This window comes from Marmota monax, unplaced genomic scaffold (genome assembly GCF_021218885.2).
Source record: "Marmota monax isolate L192 unplaced genomic scaffold, Marmota_monax_Labrador192_F-V1.1 WCK01_AAM20220418_F8-fsc00014, whole genome shotgun sequence".
Lineage (NCBI taxonomy): Eukaryota > Metazoa > Chordata > Mammalia > Rodentia > Sciuridae > Marmota > Marmota monax.
Genome location: NW_026695222.1, coordinates 7430652 through 7452332, shown reverse-complemented (window position 1 = coordinate 7452332; position 21681 = coordinate 7430652). Strand labels below are relative to the sequence as shown.

Here is a 21681-nt window from a genome sequence, read left to right as displayed (position 1 = left end):
CAGGGTCATTTGTGCCAGCCTGGCTGCCAATCTCAGTTCTTTAGGGACATTTCAGACAGTTCAGTGGTAGCTCAGAGATCCAGGGCCCTTTCGTAGGCACCTGAACAGACCTCTGTCTCCAGTCAGTCCTTCCCTGTTCCCAGAATAACTCATCATTATAATGTGGCACTTCCTGGAAGAGTGTCCTTGCTCTCTTCATGGTGGCACAGTGGGGTTTCTTTTGCCAGCCAGGTGCTGGGCCCCAACCAGGTCCTGGGCTGCCAACGCATCACATCATTGAACCTCATTTGCTTCCCTGTTGCAGGCTTTGTTTAGGGCCACCAAGACCGTTTATGATGGCATCACTCTTGAATCAGAGGACACAGGCTTGGGGTTTGAACCCTCCCCTCCCCAGAGGCCTCTCTGCTCTCCTCACAGAGGGCTCCACCTCCTCCCTGGGGCCCAGTTCTGCATGCCAGGGACCTCTGGGTGCAGCCAAAGACCTCACCTCCTAACTTCCAGGGGTGAGAAAGAGAAACAGTATCTGCTGTGTTCCCACAGTGTCCCTCAGTGGGATGGCTGAGGAGTGGCTACAGGACTCTCCCTTGATACCAGCTGAAGGAGCTGTGGCATGCAGGGGAATTCTGAGTCTTTCCAAGGTCACCCAGTGAGTCAGAGGAACAGGCAAATCTGTTTAGTTAGAAGAGTCTCTGTATTCTTTCCCACATTTGTTAATCCGGAGCATGAGTGAGTGTACAGAGAGACCTTTGTTTCCCATTCTGTTCATGTGTTTGTCTGTCCCTCCCTCCGGCCCTTCCTTCCTCTCTTTGTCTATACAGCCCCTTCTTAGCTAACTAAGTGCCTTCCTCCATCTTCTGTTATAACAATTTACCTGAGACAGGGTAATCTAAAAAGAAAAGAGGTAAAAAAGAGAGGTTAAAAGAAAAGAGGCTAAAATTTTTGAAGTCCAAGAATATGGTGCCAATATTTACCAGGCCTTTGGTGAAGACCTTGTGCTGTTTCATGCATGGCAGGAAAACCAAGGGCAAGTGCGTACATGCAAAGAGAGGAGCGGACAAAAGGGGGATCTCGTGCTAACAACCCACTCTCATAATAACTAACTCTTTTTTAAAAAAAAATTTATTTATTTTTTTAGTCATACATGACAGTAGAATACATTTTGATTTATAATACATACATGGAATGTACATACATCAATCATATTGTCTATTCTATTCTGTTGCCCTTCCTATCCAATAACTAACTCTTATAGGAACTGCATTAATTCTTCCATGAAGGCAGAGTCCCCATGACCTAAACACCTTTTAAAGGCCATACGTGCCTCACTTCCACTATTTTGGCCAACAAATTTTTATTTTTCATTTTTTGGTACTGGAGATTGAACCCAGGGGTGCTTAACCACTGAGCCACATCCCCAGCCCTTTTTACTTTTTATTTTGAGATGGGGTCTCACTAAGTTCCTTAGGACTTCGCTAAGATTCCAAGGCTGGCTTTGAACTTCCAATCCTCCTGCCTCAGCCTCCCGAGCTGGGATTGCAGGTGTGCGTGACCAATAAATCTTGACATGAATTTTGGTGGGGACAAACCTACATATCCAAACCACTGCACTGAGTTTCAATTCAACATTCCAAGTTTGGGCCAACGTCAGGACATTCCTGAAAGTATTTTGGGGGCCTCCAAATTGGGTTCCCTGGAACTCTGGGCTCAGTTTTGGCATAATTGTGAGGGTTCTATCCTTCAGTTAGCAAGAAAGTATTCTCACAAATGAAGTCTGAGAACTTCCCATCTCAGGGACAGCAAGACCAGCACGAGCATTTGTGAGAACAGAGAACTGGAGCCATGATTTCCCTCCCCCCACAATCCTCACCCCATCCCCCACCCCCCATTTTTTTTTTTTTTTTGGTACCAGAGATTGAACTCAGGGCACTTGACCACTGAGCCACATCGCCAGCCCTATTTTGTGTTTTATTTAGAGACAGGGTCTCACTGAGTGGCATGGTGCCTCGCTTTTGCTGAAGCTGGCTTTGAAGTCACGATCCTCCTGTCTCAGCCTCCCGAGCTGCTGGGATTACAGGCGTGCGCCACCACACCCAGCCCCCCTTCCCCTTCACATGGCACTCAATATTTCCACATGGCTTCAGTCAAATCCAAAGAGGGAGAGAAACCCTAACACAAGTGAGAGCCCAGCGCTGACCTCAGATATTCCATCTATGGTTCCAGCCACTTGGAGACAGGCATCAATAGGGGGAAGAGGGACAAAATAGCAAAGAAGGATGCTTCCCCATCTCTCTGCCCACCGAGAGATTCTGGGGTGACAGCGGGAGGGGAGGAGTCAGAAAAGTCACATTTATGTGGGAAAACAATGAAAATGAATACAGAAATATCAAATATAAAAGTGAAAAGGAAATCTTTCTAGTGAATTAAAAACAATTTTTACATAATTTCAGAAAACACAATGCTTTGACCTCTAGTGCCGCTGATTTAAAGATGACTTTTCCAATGAAAAGACTCTTCCTTTCTTTACTTTTTGGGCCTTGGGACTGAACATGAAACTTGCCCAGAATCAAAAAAACATAAAGTACTCTCTCCGTACCCCATTTTTCTGCCTATCAGACCTTTCTGGTCTGCCTCCACCTCCCCCAATTAACCGTGGCCAGCTGTTTTCCCTTGTACCCTGGCTTTTTTCCACCACTGTGACCCTGAGGTGGGAACACTGAGCCCCTGAACTGGGGATGGAGTGATAGGAAGGGAGTGTTTCAAGGCTGAGCAGGGCTGAAGGCAGAAGGGGAGGGTTTGCTGGGATAAGACACAATCTGGCTTTGGATCCTGGTTCCATTGTTCATTGGCTGAGTGACCCTGGGCAAGCTTTGTCACTTTCTGAGACTGGATTCTCCTTTGTAAATGAGAAAACTGAGCTGGGCCAATGTGAGAACTGCACAAAGAGGTGCAGACTATTTACCCATTAGCAAACCTCCTATTACTAAGAGGAAGAAGTACCCTCAATATTCCACAGCAGAATTGGAGACCTTTGGCTCTTCCTTTCTCCTCCTGGGTATTTATTTTTTTTTGCTTTCTGGAGGTTATTTATTTATTTTTAAAGAGGCAGACCTAGAGAGGGACAGAGAGACAAGAGAGCCCATGGTAAGGCAGGAGAAAAAACAGGAAATCTGGTGACGGAGTCAGGGAGAAAAGAATGGAGGGCAGCAGTTACACAGCGGGTTTCAAATTAACTTTTGAGGACCCATGTGATTGTCTGCCCCCTACGCGCCCCCCCCCCCCACGCCCGGAGAATGAGCTGGAATCAGGATGGTGAGGAGAGGCGCAGGTTGGCTCTGAAAGTTGCATTCCTCTTTTATAACAGAGAAAACATTCGCCTTCTAAGAGACACTTAACTAGATTGGACATAACTGGACTGTATTCAAATCAATGCAAACATTTACTTTAAAAAGTCATATAAAATAATAAAAAATAACCCGCATTTAGGATAGTATCACAGAAATGGTATTGAAAGACACACATTAAATGTTGTTCATGGAAAGTCAGATGACTTTTTTTTTTTTTTGGTACTGGGGATTGAACTGAGGGGCACTCGACCACTGAGCCACATCCCCAGCCCTATTTTGTATTTTATTTAGAGACAGGTTCTCACTGAGTTGCTTAGGGCCTTGCAGTTGCTGAGACTGGCTTTGAATTTGCGATTCTCTTGTCTCAGTCTCCCAAGCCACTGGGATTATAGGCCTGTGCCACTGCACCCGGCATCAGATGACCTTTTAGACCCAATATTAAAAACAAAACAATAAAATCAGTCCTTAGTTTGCTCATTGGAACAACATCATTTAAGTGTTTCTTGTTATACTTGTCTGTTCCTTTGGAATGCTGCTGTGTAATACAGAAGAAATGCGTCCCTCCAAACTGTAACAGAAATTGTGTCAAACCCAGTCAATTCCTTTGAGTGTTTTCATGGTGAGAACAGCAACTGTGGTATGCTAGGGAAGAAGATTGTCCTGAAGGTTTGGTAATGTGGCCGAGCTTTCCTTGACAGCAAACAGGTAAAGGGAAATCAAGGAACAGTATTTTAATGTAAATTCCACCCTAATCTCAGACCTGTCTCACTTCTGAAACAGCAGAGCCAGGACTCGAAAGGGCAGACATCAAGTTCAACACAGGACACCTTGCACTCATTTCTACATAAAGCATTCCAAAGTAAGTCATTAATCGTGGTCACAGAGCACTTCTGGGTTTTAAGCTAGTCCTCAGATATTCAGCAGGTGCCTGGGAGGTTTTATGTGCCTACACCTCCAGGGAGAGGCCAACAGGAATTTCAGGAAGGCAGCTTCTGGCTCAGGGCCACGGTGTCCCTCGCCAAGGCCATCTCTGTGTGGCTCCCAGAATTGCTGAGCTCTTCCTTCTCAGATGACTTTGTTGGAAAATACAGCAACAGCTGAAGCTCGTGGGCATCTGGGCTCTGGCCAAGACCCCTGAGGGTGCATCCCAAAAGAAGAGCAAGATGGAACCTGAGCAGTTGTCTTATTCTTCCAACTCACATTCTTTGTGTAGTGGGAGAACATTTTATAAAAACAGAATAAAACAGTAACTGATATTTCCCTTTACCTGTGGTCTTGTTTTTCACTTTCTCAGAATCCACCCACCCTTAATAAACCAAAACAGAAGATACAAATTCAGGCAGGCAGCTATTAATTGGCTCATGGTCAAGTCTCAAGGCAGGGATGTCACACTACAAAGCAGAGAGAGAAAAAAGGGAGTCTATTGTAGGCTTGTGATTGACCAAATAAAAGGCCAGAAATCCTATAAACATAGACACAAAATCCAGGAGCTCGCTGAGGAACGGGAAGAACAGCCCTTCCCTTCCGTCCAGTCCAGCCAACAGCTCCGAGGCTCACCATTCATCCACACCTTGAACTTGGTGGTCTTTGAGAACAAGTTTGTCCTTCTCTTTCTGACCATCTGGGATGAAGTCCCATTGGGATCTCGCTGTCAGGACATGGTTTTTATGAACAGAACTTATGGTTCTTCCTAAGCCTAATCCACAGTAAAAGGAGCTGCGACATCAATCTCCTTCTGTCATTCATGTCTTCAAGAAGGACTTTAATGTATCTAAGGGACCTCTAGGAATGAAATGGGATTTTTGACCAAGGATTAATATCAGATGGGTCAGTGGTTACTTTGACAGATGTCACTGTAGATGTATGACACTGAGGGCTATTGCGCTGAGCCCCACTTGTCAACCAGTACCACTAGGTAATTCTGCCCCTCCTCCCTTGACTTTTTGACCTCCAAGGAAAATGTGTGTGTGTGTGTGTGTGTGTGTGTGTGTGTTTTCCCTAGCCCATTTTGACAAGATGCCAGTTAAAATTAATTTCATTAAGGAAAGACCTATTTCCTTTCATACCTGAGTCTATGGAATAGGAATCATATTACACATGATTTTTACCCTTTTTGCTGACTTAGCAAAGAGGCAGATAAACATAAGACCAACGTGGAGTTATCACATGGCATGTGTGTAAGTCACAGAACCATAGCCACATGCTGGCTGGGCCTCAGAGCAGTCTAAGAGTAGCACCCTGTCCCTCACCCACCCATGAAATAGGAAAGGCCCTTCTACAGCTGGTAGCAGAGGGTACCATAAGGAAAGAGACATGCTGGCAGCATGTTGAAATTGAGGTGAGGATCTGGGTGTTTGACGGTGAAGGTATGTTGTCTGTTAGCCTAGAATCTACACTCTGGACAAGCCACAGATCCCACTGGTGCAGGAAGGACCCGACCTGTCTGTGTAGGCCCAGCAGGGTCTGCTTCACTTCAGTCCTGACCACCTGTCAACTTGTGAAAGAGGTCTTCATCGAGCGTTTCATTCTGGTCCTTGGAGCGAGTGGACAAGAAAATGTAGCCACCGATGTACTCATGCACAATCTTGCAATCCGCACTCAGGCACGTAAATGCAACTTGGAAGTTTTGGTCAAACTCAATCATCACCTGGAAGAGGGAGGCGTGGAGAAACTTAAATTCTGACAAAGCTGGGTGAGAAAGAAGCTGCTTTACTGAGTTGGGCCCTGGAGTGGAGGACCACTGAGGTGGATACTGAAGTGACTGACAGATGCGTGTTCCTCTAAAAGAGCACAGAAAACCACCGCTTCCACTTAACACTGACATGTCTTTGCTCTGTGCGCCCCCTTGTGGTGTCAACTGATTTACACGGGGTTAAACATCTCCCAGCACATGCGTATTTTCCCTCTTAGGCATCTGCACATTTAGATATAAGAACTTCCCAAGCACTCTTGTGTAGAGGGCAGGATGTTTTGCAGACTCTTCAGTGGAAAACAGAAGGCCTGCTTGAATCTCCTATAGCTACTGCCCCCCTAGCTCTTCCCAGCTGAAAGTCATAAACTTCAAGCACTAGAAGACTTGGAGACTTCACTGGTTTTTATTCCCACAGACTTCCCACTGGAATCATGCATGGAACTTTCAAAATGGTGATTCCCAGCCCCATTCCCAGAAAGACGGATTTAATTGGTTTTGGGTGGTCTGGAGACTGGTATTCTAACACCCTTCCTCTCCACAAGGAGATCTTAAGTGCATTGAAGATTTTAGAGGTCTCCTTATCTTGGGCTTCCTTCTACACGTGCATGCCCAGGTGGTTGCTAGTACTGCTGAGAATAATCTAGAGGTCTTAATAAAAAAATGGGTATTTTATTATTTCTCTATAATGATGATTTTCTGCTGGACAAGTGACAATACTGAAGGAAAGAGGGAGACAGATACTATGTTAGCAACATCATATGGTTCCACATCAGCAGGACACTAAGGTGCCTGTAATTTCATCTAGAATTTTTCCATGATGTAGGCTTGGTCTAAAGGTGGTTTCTGGGATGGGAGTTGATGAGAAGTTATAATTCAGGCAGAGGGTGTGAGGGCCCATTGCGGAGGCGAATATTTTCTCAGTCATTCTGTATCTCTTTTGCTCCTCTAGTGGGTTTTTCCCCTCTGGGTCTTCTATGCTCTCAGAGATGGCGACTAAGTGTATGGATCCAAATCCAGTTAGATCTCTTGGCAACCAGTGACACAAGGCCTTCTTTGGATTTATTTTGCATCGTATTTCTGTCTCATGTAGCTTCTGCTAGGTAATGATTAGCCTAAATCTTATATAACCCTTATGCTGAGTCCATGGAAATTAACCCAACTGCTCTGCAGTTTTAGACCTATCTGTTGGAAGTCTGCACAGACCCTAAACCATCTTGCAGTGTAATTCAAGAACCTGTGGCCTGTACTTGCTGGGAAACTGCCAAGAATTGCATGTGGTTATTTTATTTTATTTTTTTTTGTGGTGCTGGGGATTGAACCCAGGGCCTTGTGCACGCAAGGCAAGCACTCTACCAACTGAGTTATATCCCTAGCCCATGTGTGGTTATTTTAACAGACAATTACCACATACCTGTGATTTCTTGGTACTAAATATAAGAACACCTTTTAAAAATCTGAATAATTTGCAATTCTGAGGGAACACACATTTACACTGAACACCGGAACTTTACTGTACCTGCCGGATTTCCCAGTTGACATTCCACTGTTTTATGTTGGTGAATCTCCATGTCGTAATAGGGATCCCAGTGGTTGCATCAATTCTAATCAACCTATTATAGGAAACTCCCAGAATGTCATCTTTCTTGCTTCCTTTAAATCTGAAAAAAATAATATTAATTAATAAAAGCAACTAGTCATTCAACATACAACTTCTTAAAGACTGGATGATAGTTTTTAAATGATTTAAGAAAGGACAATGAGAGATTTGCTCAGGAGGAGGATTTCTTTTTTAAATATTTATTTTTTAGTTTTAGGTGGACACTAAAACTAAATGGTGGAGACCATTTATGTGGTGCTGAGGATCGAACCCAGTGCCTCATGCATGGTAGGCAAGCACTCAACCACTAAGCCACAATCCCAGCCCCAGGAGGATGTTTTTATAGGAGGGAATGGGGACTAGGAAGATGGAGATGATAAAAGCTATCCTGAAGATAACTAAAAAGTGACACTGATGTCAGAGGAAAGTAAAATAAGAGGGAATCGCATCATTTTATACAAAGTTAGCACCAAGTATGTGTTCTGGGTACCCTTCTAGGCACTGGAAAGCAAACTACACTGAGAGAATATTCCTGAATAGTGGAGAATGAGAATCATGAGTATATAAAATATACACATGCCAGATAAGATCTTCAAAGAAAATAGAATACAGACAGGGATTACTGGGAATGAGGTTGTTATAATTTATTTATTTTTTTATGTGGTGCTGAGATCGAACCCAGGGCCTTGCACATGTTAGGCGAGCACTCTATGGCTGAGCCACAACCCCAGCCCGTGGTTGTTTTAATTTTAAACAGAAGGTCAGGGAAGGTCTTGGAGAGAAGATGACATTTGATTGAACAGTTGATGCCCCTGAGGGAGTGATCCACGTGGATATCTGGGGAAAGAGTTTTCCAGGCAGAGGGCCCAAGCACTTTAAAAAAAATATTTTTTTCATGCTCAAGAACCTGGCAGGAGGCCAGTGTGGTTGGCACAGTGAAGGAGGGGAGAGGAAATGCGAGGTCAGAGAGCCAAGGTCTTGCAGGCCATTTTCAGGATTTGGTGTGTTTGTTCTGAGTGCAACAGAAGCTGTGAGGTGGTTTGGAGCAGAGACTTGACATAATGTTATGGTTTAGGTATGAGCTGTCCCCCAAAAGCCTACGTGTGAGACAAGGGTAGAGGTGAAATGATTGGGTTAGGAGGGCCTTAAGCTAATCAGTGAATCACATGAATGGATTAACTGAGTGAGAAAGTGTGGGCAGGTAGGGTGTGGCTGCAGGAGGCCGGTCTCTATGGATATGCCTTTGGGGTTTGTATTTTGTACCTGGTGAGCAGGGCTCTGTGTTTCCTGTTCGACCTGTTCTGAGCTGTTTTCTTCTGCCACACCTTTCCACCTCTGCTCTGCCTTGCCTCTGGCCCAGAGCTCTGGAGTTGGACCTTTGAAACTGAGAGCCCCTAAATAAACTTTTCCTCTTCTAAAATTGTTCTTGTCAGGTCTTTTGGTCGCAGTGGTGAAAAACCTGACCAAAATACATAGTCTGACCTAGATTTTATTTATTTGTTTATTTGGTACTGGGGATTGAACTCAGGAGTGCTTAACCATTGAGCCACATCCTTAGCCCCTTTTTAATTTTTTTTTTTTTTTTTTTTTTTTTTGCTTAGGGCCTCTATAAATTGCTGAGGCTGGCTTTGAACTCAAGATCCTCCTGCCTCAGCCTCCTAAGCTGCTGGTCAAGTGTAAGCTTGACACAGATTTTAAAAGGATCAGTAGGGATGCTAAGTTGAGAACTTGAGGGACAAGGGTAGGTAGGGAGACCAGGTAGGATCACTCTGGACCTGGTCCCCAGTGACACAACAGTGTGTTTGTTTTAAAAGCCGGGCCAGGGGGATTTGCAGTAGACAGGATGTCAGTGCAAAAGAGACAGCTGAGTCAGAATGACTCCGAGGGACCTGGCCTGTGCCTCTCTAGGGAAGGTCTGCCATAGGCTGAAATGCAGAGTAATGCAAAGGAGGGGACAGGTTTTAGAGGGAAAGATCAGGAGTTCGGGACATGGTAAGATGAGGAAAAAAAAATCCTAGTTCAATAAAGCCACTTTCCACACTCCCCCCCACTTTTTTTTTTGAGACAGGGTCTCACTATGTTGCCTATTTTGGCTTTGAACTTGCAATCCTCCTTCCTTAGCCTCCCGAGTAACTGGAATGACACCTGCATGTCACCACATTCAGCTTGTCACATCTTTTTTTTTTTTTTATAAAAATGTCTTCATGTTGCTCTTAATGTTTACTTTTCTAGAATCATTCCCACACCTTCTGTTATTTACTCTGCTACCTTAATACTTAATATCACGATAACCCCTCCCCCCCTTGTTCTTTGTGGTGTGTGTGAGAATCCAGGAGTACTCTACCACTGAGCTATATCCATCCACAGACCTTTTTACTTTTTATCTTGAGACAACTTGCTAAGTTGCTGAGGCTGGCCTTGCACTTATGATCCTCCTACCTCAGCCTCCCAAACTGCTGGGATTACAGATGCACACCACCCTGCTTGACCCACTTCTTGCTTCACCTGCTTCTTTCTTCCTTGAGTTGCTCTACAGCCTCCAGGGAGTTGTGAAGCACTGGTCCAGGTTTCTTGGCATGGGGAGATTCCTACAACCACCTGCCACCCTACACCGGGAGGTCTGCTCTAGTCCTTGCAGATCTGGGAAAAGGCAGATCTTTACTCAGCCTGGGACTGCTGCCTCAAAGCCTCACCTCCATAAACAGATGCTGAAGGTGACATTACAGGTGGAGGGAAGTGAAGGGGGAAATAGTGTAAAGGAGCGATGGTCATTGGAAGATTGTTCAGGACCCCTCTGCACTTCACAATTTATCCGGCACATGATCTGTGCTGTTTCACGGGATTCTCTCAACAATGCATGTTCAGGATGTCCACTGAGAAAGTGCATCAATGAAATGCCAGAGGTCCCAGAGCTAGCAGGGGCAAAGGTGGGACTGGAAGTTGGATCTGTTTTTCTCAAGTGTCCATGTTCTCTCCACTATGTGGGGCTGACTCTTAGAATTATAGGTGAGGGGCCAGGAGCAGTAGTGCACGCCTGTGATCCCAGTGATTCAGGAGGCTGAGGCAGGAGGATTGAAAGTCAAGGCCAGTCTCAGCAACTTATTGAGACCCTGTCTCAAAATAAAAAATGAAGAGGGCAGGAGATGTAGCTCAATAATAGAGCATCCCAGGGTTCAATCCCCAATGAAGAAAAATAAAATAGAATTATAGATGAGTTGTGTGTGTGTGTGTGTGTGTGTGTATGTGTGTATTAACACAAGTGCATGCATATACATTGGTGTCCTGTACGACTTTGTCCTTCCTTGCTCTTTTGCTGAGGTTAATAAAGCAGAAAGAGTTGCTTGTTTGGGACAAATATCAGGGATAGAAGTTAAAGGAAGCGTTTCAGGGAATAAAAACATTTGAGTAAACTCCCCTGCTAGCAGATATGGGAGAAATAGGGTCTTTGGAGAGAGCCAAGAAAACAATAAAAACATTTTCATATAAGTCAATGCTTTAAAAATATAAACCAATCTTAAAATTCCCAAGTTATAAAATGAGAAAGTGACACTATCCTGCAGGATTAAGTGCAAATTTTGCTTAAGCACCAGTCTTCCTTACTGAATAAAAAAAAATCAAATTTGATTTGCAAGCATGCTTGTGGATGCATTTTGGGAAATAATTTATTATATGGTGAGGCAGAACCATCATGCTCGGTGGAGATTACCAATGAGGACACTGGATTCTATGCCAAGGCCTGCCCCTGTCTAGAAAATAAACTTGGACAAGTTCCTTAAGCTTTTTTTTTCTATATCCCAGTGTTCTCATTGGTCAGATACACGAGGGCAATGGATGGACCACCTAACAGGACTTCAGATGCAGAAACAAGGTTGCTACTTGATAAGGCTGGGTGAACCTAAGACACAGGATTTTTAGGGGCCTCTGTATGGAAACTGGAAAACTATGTAAAGCCACACCATGAGACACACGTGAGATACACAGTAAGGAAGAGGAGACGGACAAGAAAGGAATCCCAGATTTCATAAAATCAATAGCTGTCTCTCTCCTTCTGGTTTTTCAAAGGTAGTTATTCTTCTAAGAGAGGGAACATCTTTTTTTAATGTTTTAACATTGCCTTTTCCACATTTTGCTGAGTTTGGGTGGTGGGTGGTTCTGGTTCATGGACGATTTTTATGAGCATTTGAAAACATGTGGGCCATCTGTAAAAGGGTAACATTCTAAAATAAGAGTTCTGCATTCTCAGTGCGAATACACTGGGCTTCCAGAACACCACCTAACACTGGAGGGAAAGGGAGAGAGGCACGTGAACGCTGTGATCACCTGACAAGGTAGTAGGTGAGGCCGAACTCAGGTAGGGACTGCCATGCCTGGATGAACCGCAGCTTGGCTTCAACCAGGGGCATCGTGGCCACGTTCTGATGGGCTTCCATGATCCGCGCAGCCAGCTATGAAGAAAGAGGAGACATCAAGCTTCTGCTGCATTCCCATCTGCCTGTCATCATCCCCACCAGATTCCCAGTGACAACAATAAATGCCAGGCCCAACTGCAGATCCACAGAGACTGTTCAGTCTCATTCACTCACACACACACTTTCTCTTTCTTTCTCCTTCTTTTTCTTAGAAAATATAAAAATCACTAGGGAGAAGGAGGACTAAGATCAACCAACCAATAAGCTTCTAATTTTCATGCAGTTGGAGAGTTTTACATCCCTTTTCTGGGGTCTCCAGTGTGTCCATGGACAATAAGCTCATCTGTCCAATTTTTTAATTATTTCATTTCTAGTGCATTATAGTTACACATAATAGTGGGGTTAATTTTGACATCTTCATAAACGCATGCAACATAGTTTTCTCCATTTTCGATCCCCAATACTATCCTCTTCTGTTCCCTCCTCCCTCCCCTTGAGCCCTTTCCTCTACTTTACTGGCCTTACTTCTATTTGTTTGTTTATTTTTTAATTGATGCACTATAGTTATATGTAAAATTGGAATGCACTGTGATATATTCATACATGCACGCAGCATAATTTGGTCAACTTTATTTCCCCTTTCTCTCCTCTCATCTGCCCAACTTTTAATTTACTCTTATTGGAAACATAATTTTAATTTTCAATTTGTAGGAACTAAATCATTTTATTGCTAATTAAGTTCAATCTGGAACTATCAACCTATTAATAAAATTAACAGTAATTTAGCTGAGTGCGGTAGTGTACACCTGTGTAGTCCCAGCAGCTTAGGGTTGAGGCATGAGGATCACAAGTTCAAAGCCAGCCTCAGCAACTTAGTAAGGTCCTAAGAAACTCAGAGAGACCCTGTCTTTAAAATATATATTTAAAAAAGGACTGGGGATGTGGCTCAGTGTTTAGGTGCCTCTGGCTTCAATCCCTGGTACCAAAAAAAAAAAAAAAAAAGTAACAGTAATTTCATAGCAGCTTCTAACTAATACCCAGTACATAGTCAAATTTCCCCATCAACCTATTTTTTTCCTGATAATGACCCTAATCAGAATTCTTTTTATTTCAGAACATAAAGAATTTACGCAAATGAATGTCTCGTCAAGATGAGCAGTACCTGCTTAGATTTGTATTTTTTTGCACACCGAGGTGACACAAAACATTCTGGGTTCATGTCCATGCTTTCGAGACTGGAAGTCAACTGAATTGAGGATTTCCGGTTTTTCATCCTCAGAAACGAAAGGATGTTGAGGACCTCTGGCTGGTACGAGCTGTCTGCCATGGTTTTGCCCTTTGATGCCAAGATGCAGGCAGCCATCCATTGGGCATATTGATTCTCCTGCAATAAAGCCAGAGAGCTGAGAAGCAAGTTCAAGTCCAGTCCAAAGTCAACCTTATTATAAACACAGAACTTCGGCTCCATAACCCCAAACCAATAGTCTCTGCACCAGGAGAGATGTGAATTGGCACTTTCTGAGTGGCTGTTAACCGTCTAAAGTAACACCCAACAGTAGCTGTGTTGACTGTCTAGATGCTAAGGGGCTAGAGGACAGGAACTTGAACTTCAATCCATTCTGTACAGGGACTTTGCATTTAAAGATGATCCAAGGAGTGCCCTGGGGCACAGGCAGGTCAAAGTCCAAACTACAGAGAACCTTGTTATTTTCTTTATTTTTCTCCTCCTCCTCCTCCTCCTCCTCATCCACCTCCACCTCCTCCTTGTCCACCTCCTCCTCCTCCTCCTCCACCCCCCCCCCATCCTCCTCCTTTTTAAAAAATATTTTATTAGTTGTTGGTAGACCTTTATTTATTTTTATGTGGTGCTGAGAATCGAACCCAGTGTCTCCCATGTGCTAGGCAAATGCTCTACCACTGAGCCCCAGCCCCAGTCCCATATTGCTATTTTCATATTATGTCTCATCTCTATGAAAAAAGAAAACAATGAAAAAAAATCATTCCCTGATTCCCTGCATTATTTGTCCTTGGCCTAACCTTAGTAAAGATTTTAATCACAAAATAGCAATCAGGGCCATGGATGGGATCTGAATCAGTTAGTGGTAGTTTTTCTAATGTCCCTTAATGTCTGAGCTCATTTTTCACTTTGAGAGAGAACAGGTGTGGTCCCCAGCAGCTGAAAGGTATAGTTAAATAGAATTCTTCAGAGCAATAGTAGGTGTGGTATATCTGAGATACTGGCCTCAAGTTCCAACCTCCTGGTATCCATACCCTTTGCCATCTAACTGCATAGTGCATCCCACCTGAAACAGAATATATTTCCATCCCTTGACCTCCACCCACACTCATATGATTTGCTTTGGTTGACAGAATGTGGGTGGGAGTTACAGTAAGTCAATTTCAAGTCCAAGCTTTAGGAGGCCACCCATGTTGTCAGGTGTCCTCTTGCACTTCTCCCATTACTATGAGAAGAGCTTCCTTCAGGCAGCCTGGGACTCAGAATAAAAAAAATACACATATATCAGCCCAACCCCTGGTAAGGAGATAAGCCTAGCTTGTGGCTTAAAACACATCTGACCAACTGATACCAGCTTAGAAGATCAGATTCCTAGCCAACTTGCAGATCTTCCAGAAAAAAATGTTTATTTTTGAATGTCACTGGGATTTTGTTATGATGTGATTTTCGTTACAAAACAATAGCTGACTGACTCAATTGTGCTCTAATTTGAGAAAAACATCTGATAGATGTTCCCTGATCTAGTATAATTCAACTAAGAATTTTCCACTTTAGGATGGTGTGAAAGCATACCATACAACAATCTGTTTTTCACTTTTAGCACAATAAAATATATATGATATTTAGCTTTTTACTATAACATAGGCTTTGTGCTTGATGATATTGCCAACTATAGGCTAATCTAAGGGTTCTGAACACATTTAAGGTAGGCTAAGCTAGAATATTTGTAGATTAGGTATAATTAAATGCATTTTCAACTTAATAATCTTTTCAATTTAGGATAAGTCAAGAAACATGTTTTGTTCACAGGCTTAACAAAGGCAAAGTGAGGTAAGAGTTTTGTAGCTTTACTTACGTGGTCACATCTCAAATACACTTCGTTCATACCATCAGCAACTGGGATTAGTAGCTTGATTCCAAATTTTCTGCCTGCTACATTCACGTCTGGCGCAACTTCACAGCCTGAATACAAAAGACAGGGACAAAACTCAGTTGTGAGGAATCTGTTGCATCAATATCAGGCATGGCATCTGAAACAAAGGCTTTCAATGTGAGCCCCTCACATCTGGTTCTCTTCTGAACATGGAGGAGCAAGTGATGCCATTAATTAGAGGAGAACGAAATAAAACTTATAAAGAATTAGCATGGATAAAGAAAAATGATTTTCTTAAATTAAAGAAAGCTGAATTCATTCTTTTTTTTCTGGATGATGATGGCTATCCTAACTCTTAGGAACAATTATGGATATGGACTTAAAAAGAAATCAAAGCAGAGGTAATTCTCTGATTGCTACCATGATGAGAGGTAAGTGCACTGGTTAATTAAATATTTCAATTAATATATGGTTTCAGAGATTAGAATGGGCACTGACAGACATTGAATCATACATGACTGTTCTTGGCTTTAAAAAATCTATTTATTTATTTTTGGTTCTGGCCACTGAACCCAGGGGTGCTTAACCACTGAGTTCCATCCACAGTTCTTTTTATTTTTTTAAAATTTGAAACAAGGTCTCCATAAGTTGTCAACACTGCCTCAAACCTGCCATCCTCCTGCCTCAGCCTCCTGAGTTGCTGGAATTATAGGCATGTGCCACACACCCAGCATTGACGTGGGACTGGGGCTTGAACCTAATGCTTTCTCCATTTTAAGCAGATGAACAACCACTGAGCCCCAGCCCCAGCCCAGACTGTTCTTAAACTTAGAAAGCTTTTCAGGATCTTACAGTGTCTCATGGATACCAACTGTCACACTTCACAGACTCTGGACACAGTGGGAAAGAAGGGGCAGCAGAATATGAATATCCATGTTGACTAGACCACACCCAATGTTCACGTTCCATCAGGAAGAGGAGCTGCCACATGGAAAATGGTGACACCAGAGGTCCCTCCAGAAGTAAACCGTGAGCATTCTGTGGGAATCTTGCCTTCCATCTGCAAGCCACCGTGAGTGAAGGGATGCTCTTACCTCTAAGATTGAGTTTTTCTATGGGTTCTCCTTGTTCAAGTTCCTCATTTTTAAAGTAGGTTATAGATGTGTCTTTAAAGACGAACCAATATTGTTTGAAAGCTTTTAATAATAGCTTCTTTGGCCTGCAAGTTAAAGTACAGTCAACATTTCAGTCACTATCCGGAGCTGCAAAACACAGTGCAGGTGCTTCCAAGACCCCGTGGGCAACATATTCTTTCTTTTTTTTTTTTAAAATAACAATTTGCAAATTGCGCTCCCTCTCTCTCTCTCTCAATATGTGCTCTACCACTGAGCTGCATGCCCAGCTCACTAACTCATTTCTTTTTTTTTAATTGTTGATAGATCTTTATTTTTATTTATTTATATGTGGTGCTGAGAATCGAACCCAGTGCCTCACACATGCCAGGCAAGTGTGCTACCGCTGAACTACAGCTCCAGCCCCTCACTAACTCATTTCTAAAAGCTAGTAACGGGGTATGGCTTTGCTAGGCACAAGTTAACACAAAGGCTCAGGAGTTAGACCTCTTGGATCCATATTGTGGCTCTGCTACAGCCTTATCTTGTATTCCTGAGAAAGATATCCCTCCTGCCTGGGCCACATGTACTGCCCCTCTGTGATGAGGGCAATTTCAAATTCACACAGCTTTATGAGGACAGAAAGAAGCGGTCTATGTGAAGTGCTTATCTCAGTGCCTGAGATAAGGCACCAGGGAAATACTTGACAAATCACTTTGATGTAATTTGTCCCATGTGACTCTGGCAACGTTTGAATTCACTGCATACTTCCTGGAGCTGAAGAGAATGGTTGATACCATCAGTACAAGCCTCATGTTAACAGACATAACAAAAGTAAGCCACTTTTTCTGCACAGTTTTCTCCTAACCCTTAAGAGAAACAAACAGAAAATGCCCAGTAAAGCATGGAGATCACCAAAGTCTAGAGCTCATTTCTGTATAGAAAGTAATATGGAGATTCCTTGGCAAACTGGGAATGGAACTACCATTTGACTCAGCTATCCCACACTTTGGTCTATACCCAAAAGGACTTAAACACAGCATACTACAGGGACACAGCTACATCAATATTTATAGCAGCACAATTCACAATAGCTAAACTGTGGAGCCAGCCTAGATGCCCTTCAGTGGATGAATGGATAAAGATAATGTGGTATATATATACACAATGGAATATTACTCAGCAATAAAAGAGAATAAAATCATGGCATTTTCAGGTAAATGGATGGAGTTGGAGAAAATAATGCTAAGTGAAGTTAGCCAATCCCAAAAAACCAAATGCTGAATGTTATCTCTGATATAAGGAGGCTGATTCACAATGAGGTTGGTGGGGGAAGCATGGGAGGATTAGACGAACTCTAGATAGAGCAAAGGGGAGGGCGGATAAGGGAGGGGGCATGGGGGTAGGAAAGATGTGGAATGAGATGGACATCATTACCCTAAGTACATGTATGAAGACACGAATGGTGTGATTCTACTTTATGTACAACCAGAGATATATAAAATTGTGCTCTGTGTAATATGAATTTTAGTGCATTCTGCTGTCATCCATAATAAATTAGAATAGAACATATTTTGGAGAAAGATGTTCTATAGTGGCATCTGTTAGGGACAGAAAAGTTTGTGGCTTGGGCTAGACAAGGTCAGGATTGCCAACAGCAGGCCTGATGGTTGTGTTATTCAAAATAGTTAATATGAGTGAGACCTGTAAGGTAGAAAAGAGTGTATAGATGGGCAAAGAAAAGAAAGTAAGAGTTATATCTGGTTCAGCAGAACAATCTTGGCCTTTGGGATTAGACCAGGTATCTCACGCTGGGAGTAGACTTCTGTATTCAAAAATGGGAGCAGGAGGCTGGGTCTGGTGGTGCCTGCCTGTAATTCCAGCAACTCAGGAGGCTGAAGCAGGAGGATTGCAAGTTTGAGGCTAGCCTCAGTAATTTACTGAGGCCCTGTCTGAAAATAAAAAAATAAAAAGGACTAGGAATATAGCTCAGTGATAAAGTGACCCTGGGTTCAGTTCTTGGTAGAGAGAGAGAGAGAGAGAGAGAGAGAGAGAGAGAGAGAGAGAGAGAGAGAGAGAGAGAGAAAGAAAAGAGCCTGATGTTAATGTTCTGCAGAATTTTGGAAAAGTCTTTGCTTTTTTTTTTTTTTTTTGGTAGTACCGGGGATTGAATCCAGGGGTGTTCAACCACTGAGCTACATTGCAGTCCTTTTTATTTTTTATTTTGAGACAGGGTCTTGCTAAGTTGCAGAGGCTGGCTTCAAATTTGGGATCCTCCAGCCTCAACCACCCAAATTGCTGGTATTATAGGCATGTCTACCATGCTTAGCAGGTCGAGTCTTTTAATATGTCAATACTAGTCTTCCCTTAGTAAATGTGTTAGCCTTAGCACAAAGTTTAAGGAGAATATGTTCATCTTAAAACAAACAAACAAACAAACAAACAAAAACCTCAATGTACTAAAGGGGAATAGTGTGTAAAAAATATGAAACAAATGTGAAGATCATTCTATAGAATTAACACACCCAGGACTAAGAAAAACTACTGTATTAAAACAGTATTTATCATGCTGTGAGATGTAGCTAATATAATTCTGCAGAAAAAAACTCAAAATTCAGATTCTCAGTGCCTGATGGTATTTTCAAAATAAAATCTAAAAACACAGCTTATAACCAAAAGATGAAGATCCCAAAGTCTTAGTTTAATCCTAAGTATCTAATTATTTCTCTTTAGAATTAAGTACATCAGGGCATGGTGGTACAGGCCTGGGAGGCTGAGGAAGAAGGATCCTAAGTTCAAGGCCAGATTCAGCAACTTAATGAGACTTGTCTCAAAAATAAGGGCTGGGGATATAGCTCAGTGGTATAGCATACTTCCTGGAACTCTGGAGGCCCAGGTTCAATCCCCAGAACCCAGAAAAACAACAAATCAAGAATGAAATCCTTCTTTTCCATTTTAACTGATCTTTGAGAGTATCAAAAGATCTTAAACTTCTTTGACTATCTCCATGGTCATTATTTTTATTAAAAATATTTTTTTAGTTGTTGATGGACTTTTATTTATTTATTTATATGTGCTGCTTATAATTGAAGCCAGTGCCTCACACGTGTGAGGCAAGTACTCTACCACTGAGCCACAACCCCAGCCCACGGTTCTCATTTTTATTGGGAGCTTATTTTTAATTTTTAGAAAATATTTTGGCACTGGGGATTAAATCCAGGGGTACTCTACCACTGAGCTACACCCCTAGTGCTTCCTTTAAAAAATACTTTTGTTTTATTATTTTTAAAACATTTATTTAGTTGTAGATGAACACACAGTATCTTTATGTATTTTTATGTGGTACTGAGGATTGAACCCAGTGCCTCATACATGCGAGGCAAGTACTTTACCACGGAGTTACAGCCTCAGCCCTTAACTTTTATTTTAGTATTATTATTTTTTTTGGTACTGGGGATTGAACTCAGGGGCCCTTCACCACCGACCGAGCCACATTCCCAGCCCTATTTTGTATTTTATTTAGAGATAGGGTCTCGCTGAGTTGCTGCCTTGCTTTTTGCTGAGGCTGGCTTTGAACTTGTGATCCTTCTACCTCAGCCTCCTGAGCCGCAGAAATTATAGGCATGTGCCACTGTGCCCAGCCCCCAGTTCTTTCTTTCTTTCTTTTTTTAAAAAAATTAGTTTGAGGCAGGTTCTCAATAAGTTACCAAGGCTGGCTTTGAACTTTCAATCCTCTTGCCTCAGCCTCCAGAGTTGCTGGGATAACAGGTATGTGCCACTGCGTCCAGCAGGACTTCATTTTTTAGGTAATTAATGTTTTCTACAGAACCCTGTGCATGCCTGGTTGTGGATATTTCCCTCTGAATATTTTTACAGCTGCATTTGCTAAGGCTTCCTAGATTTTGTAGTCCCAGACCAGTTTCTATTTAATTTTCCCTTATTGTATAAGACATTTCAATTCCTACCTACATCTGTGTGTGTCACAAGCCTTGGCTCTGATTGCTCAAGATAGACTTTTCATTTCCCCCACAGAACTCAGTGCAAGGATGAACTTCCTTCCTGCTTTCTTGGGCTGATGGTAATTTTTCTATTCCCCATTAAATAGAGAAAATAGCCACTGCAAGTCTGCACTATTAGGCAGGTGCTTCACCAGGCTTCCTGCTTCATGTAGGCCATAACGTTTATTTCCTATCCCTACATGGAAATAAAGTATCAGCCCCAAGCCAGAAGAACCTCTATCCATGCCCTTAAATCCTCCTGTGTGGCTGAGGCTTCACTTGGAGAACCAGGTCCCCTCCTGATTTTCTGAAAACTGACACTTCTCAGTTTCTTTATGATCCATATTGTATTTACGATTCTTTTATTTCCTCCAGCATTTCTATGTCATTATAGCAGGATTGGGGATTGCATTAGACCTGATGTCATGTTGTTGGAAACCGAAGCCCACATGTTGATGGGTTCTGTAGATTTTATTTTGAAAAAAGAAAGAGCTTTATTGCAAATGAAAATAAATAAATAAATAAAAGGACTAGTCCAATACTCTCTTTGTGAAAAGGAAAGAAGCCCAGGGAGATGAAGGACCTGCTAGAGTTCACATTCTTCCTAGGAATAGAGCTATTCTCCCAATCCCCTCCCCTCCCCTTATCTCCCACTCCCCCTCTGCTTTTTTTCTTCATGTCTTCCTCCCATGAATTGTATTATACATTACATCCGGGGTCTTGAGATCTCTGGTAGATAAAGTGCCCATGGGTCAGATACAATGGCAATTTTGTGAATTGAGTGTAACTGTCACACCAAATGCTATTCGGGTAGCATAGGTGAAGCAGATGTGAGGACTGAACTCCAACCTATCATCTCCTCCACTGAAACATCTAGAACACCTTCAGGAAGGGTCCTGTCATCATTTGGTTATGAAGAGCTGGGTTTATTCTACAAAGAGAGTATGGCCTTTCAGTTTCATTGCAGAACAATTATGAATATTATATCAAGGTATATTTGTGGCTTCAAATAATTATTTTTTCTTTGCCACTCTTGACTATACCAATAAGTCAGTTATGGTTACAACTATTTATATGACAGATAATAAATGAATGACCTTATTGTTTGAGGCCACACCTATAATTACATTAAAAAAACAAAAACCAAAAAAAACCTAAACAAACAAACTGGAAATCCAGTGGCAAATACTGAGGGGGGGGGGAACGCCTGTCAATCAGCGGGATCTCCTCAATCAACAGAACCCCTGGCCAATCCTGGAGTTCAACCAGCTCCCCTGACCAACTCCAGCGGGACAAGGGACCCTAAAAATCCCCTTTCCTGTCCCAACCCCTTCCTGTCGTGAGCCCCATAAAATCCCAGTCCGGTCAAGCTCCCACGGGGTTTCTCCTCAGACCCTTCTCCTGTCCACCATGTCTGTC

The 21681-nt window shown here is 42.6% G+C and overlaps 1 protein-coding gene across 1 annotated transcript in view; it reads right to left on the bottom strand.

The window, feature by feature from the left end:
* Positions 1 to 2324: 2324 nt before the first annotated feature.
* Positions 2325 to 21681, bottom strand: part of Fermt1 (FERM domain containing kindlin 1) — a 37790-nt gene continuing 18433 nt past the window's right edge. Inside the window, exons 10-15 of the mRNA XM_046433872.2 lie at positions 16247 to 16371; positions 15135 to 15241; positions 13205 to 13426; positions 11954 to 12078; positions 7553 to 7694; positions 2325 to 5991 (exon numbers count right to left, since the gene is read on the bottom strand). Of these exons, the coding sequence (XP_046289828.1) occupies positions 5818 to 5991; positions 7553 to 7694; positions 11954 to 12078; positions 13205 to 13426; positions 15135 to 15241; positions 16247 to 16371 (895 nt within the window). The 3' untranslated portion in view covers positions 2325 to 5817. The remainder of the gene's footprint in view (positions 5992 to 7552; positions 7695 to 11953; positions 12079 to 13204; positions 13427 to 15134; positions 15242 to 16246; positions 16372 to 21681) is intronic.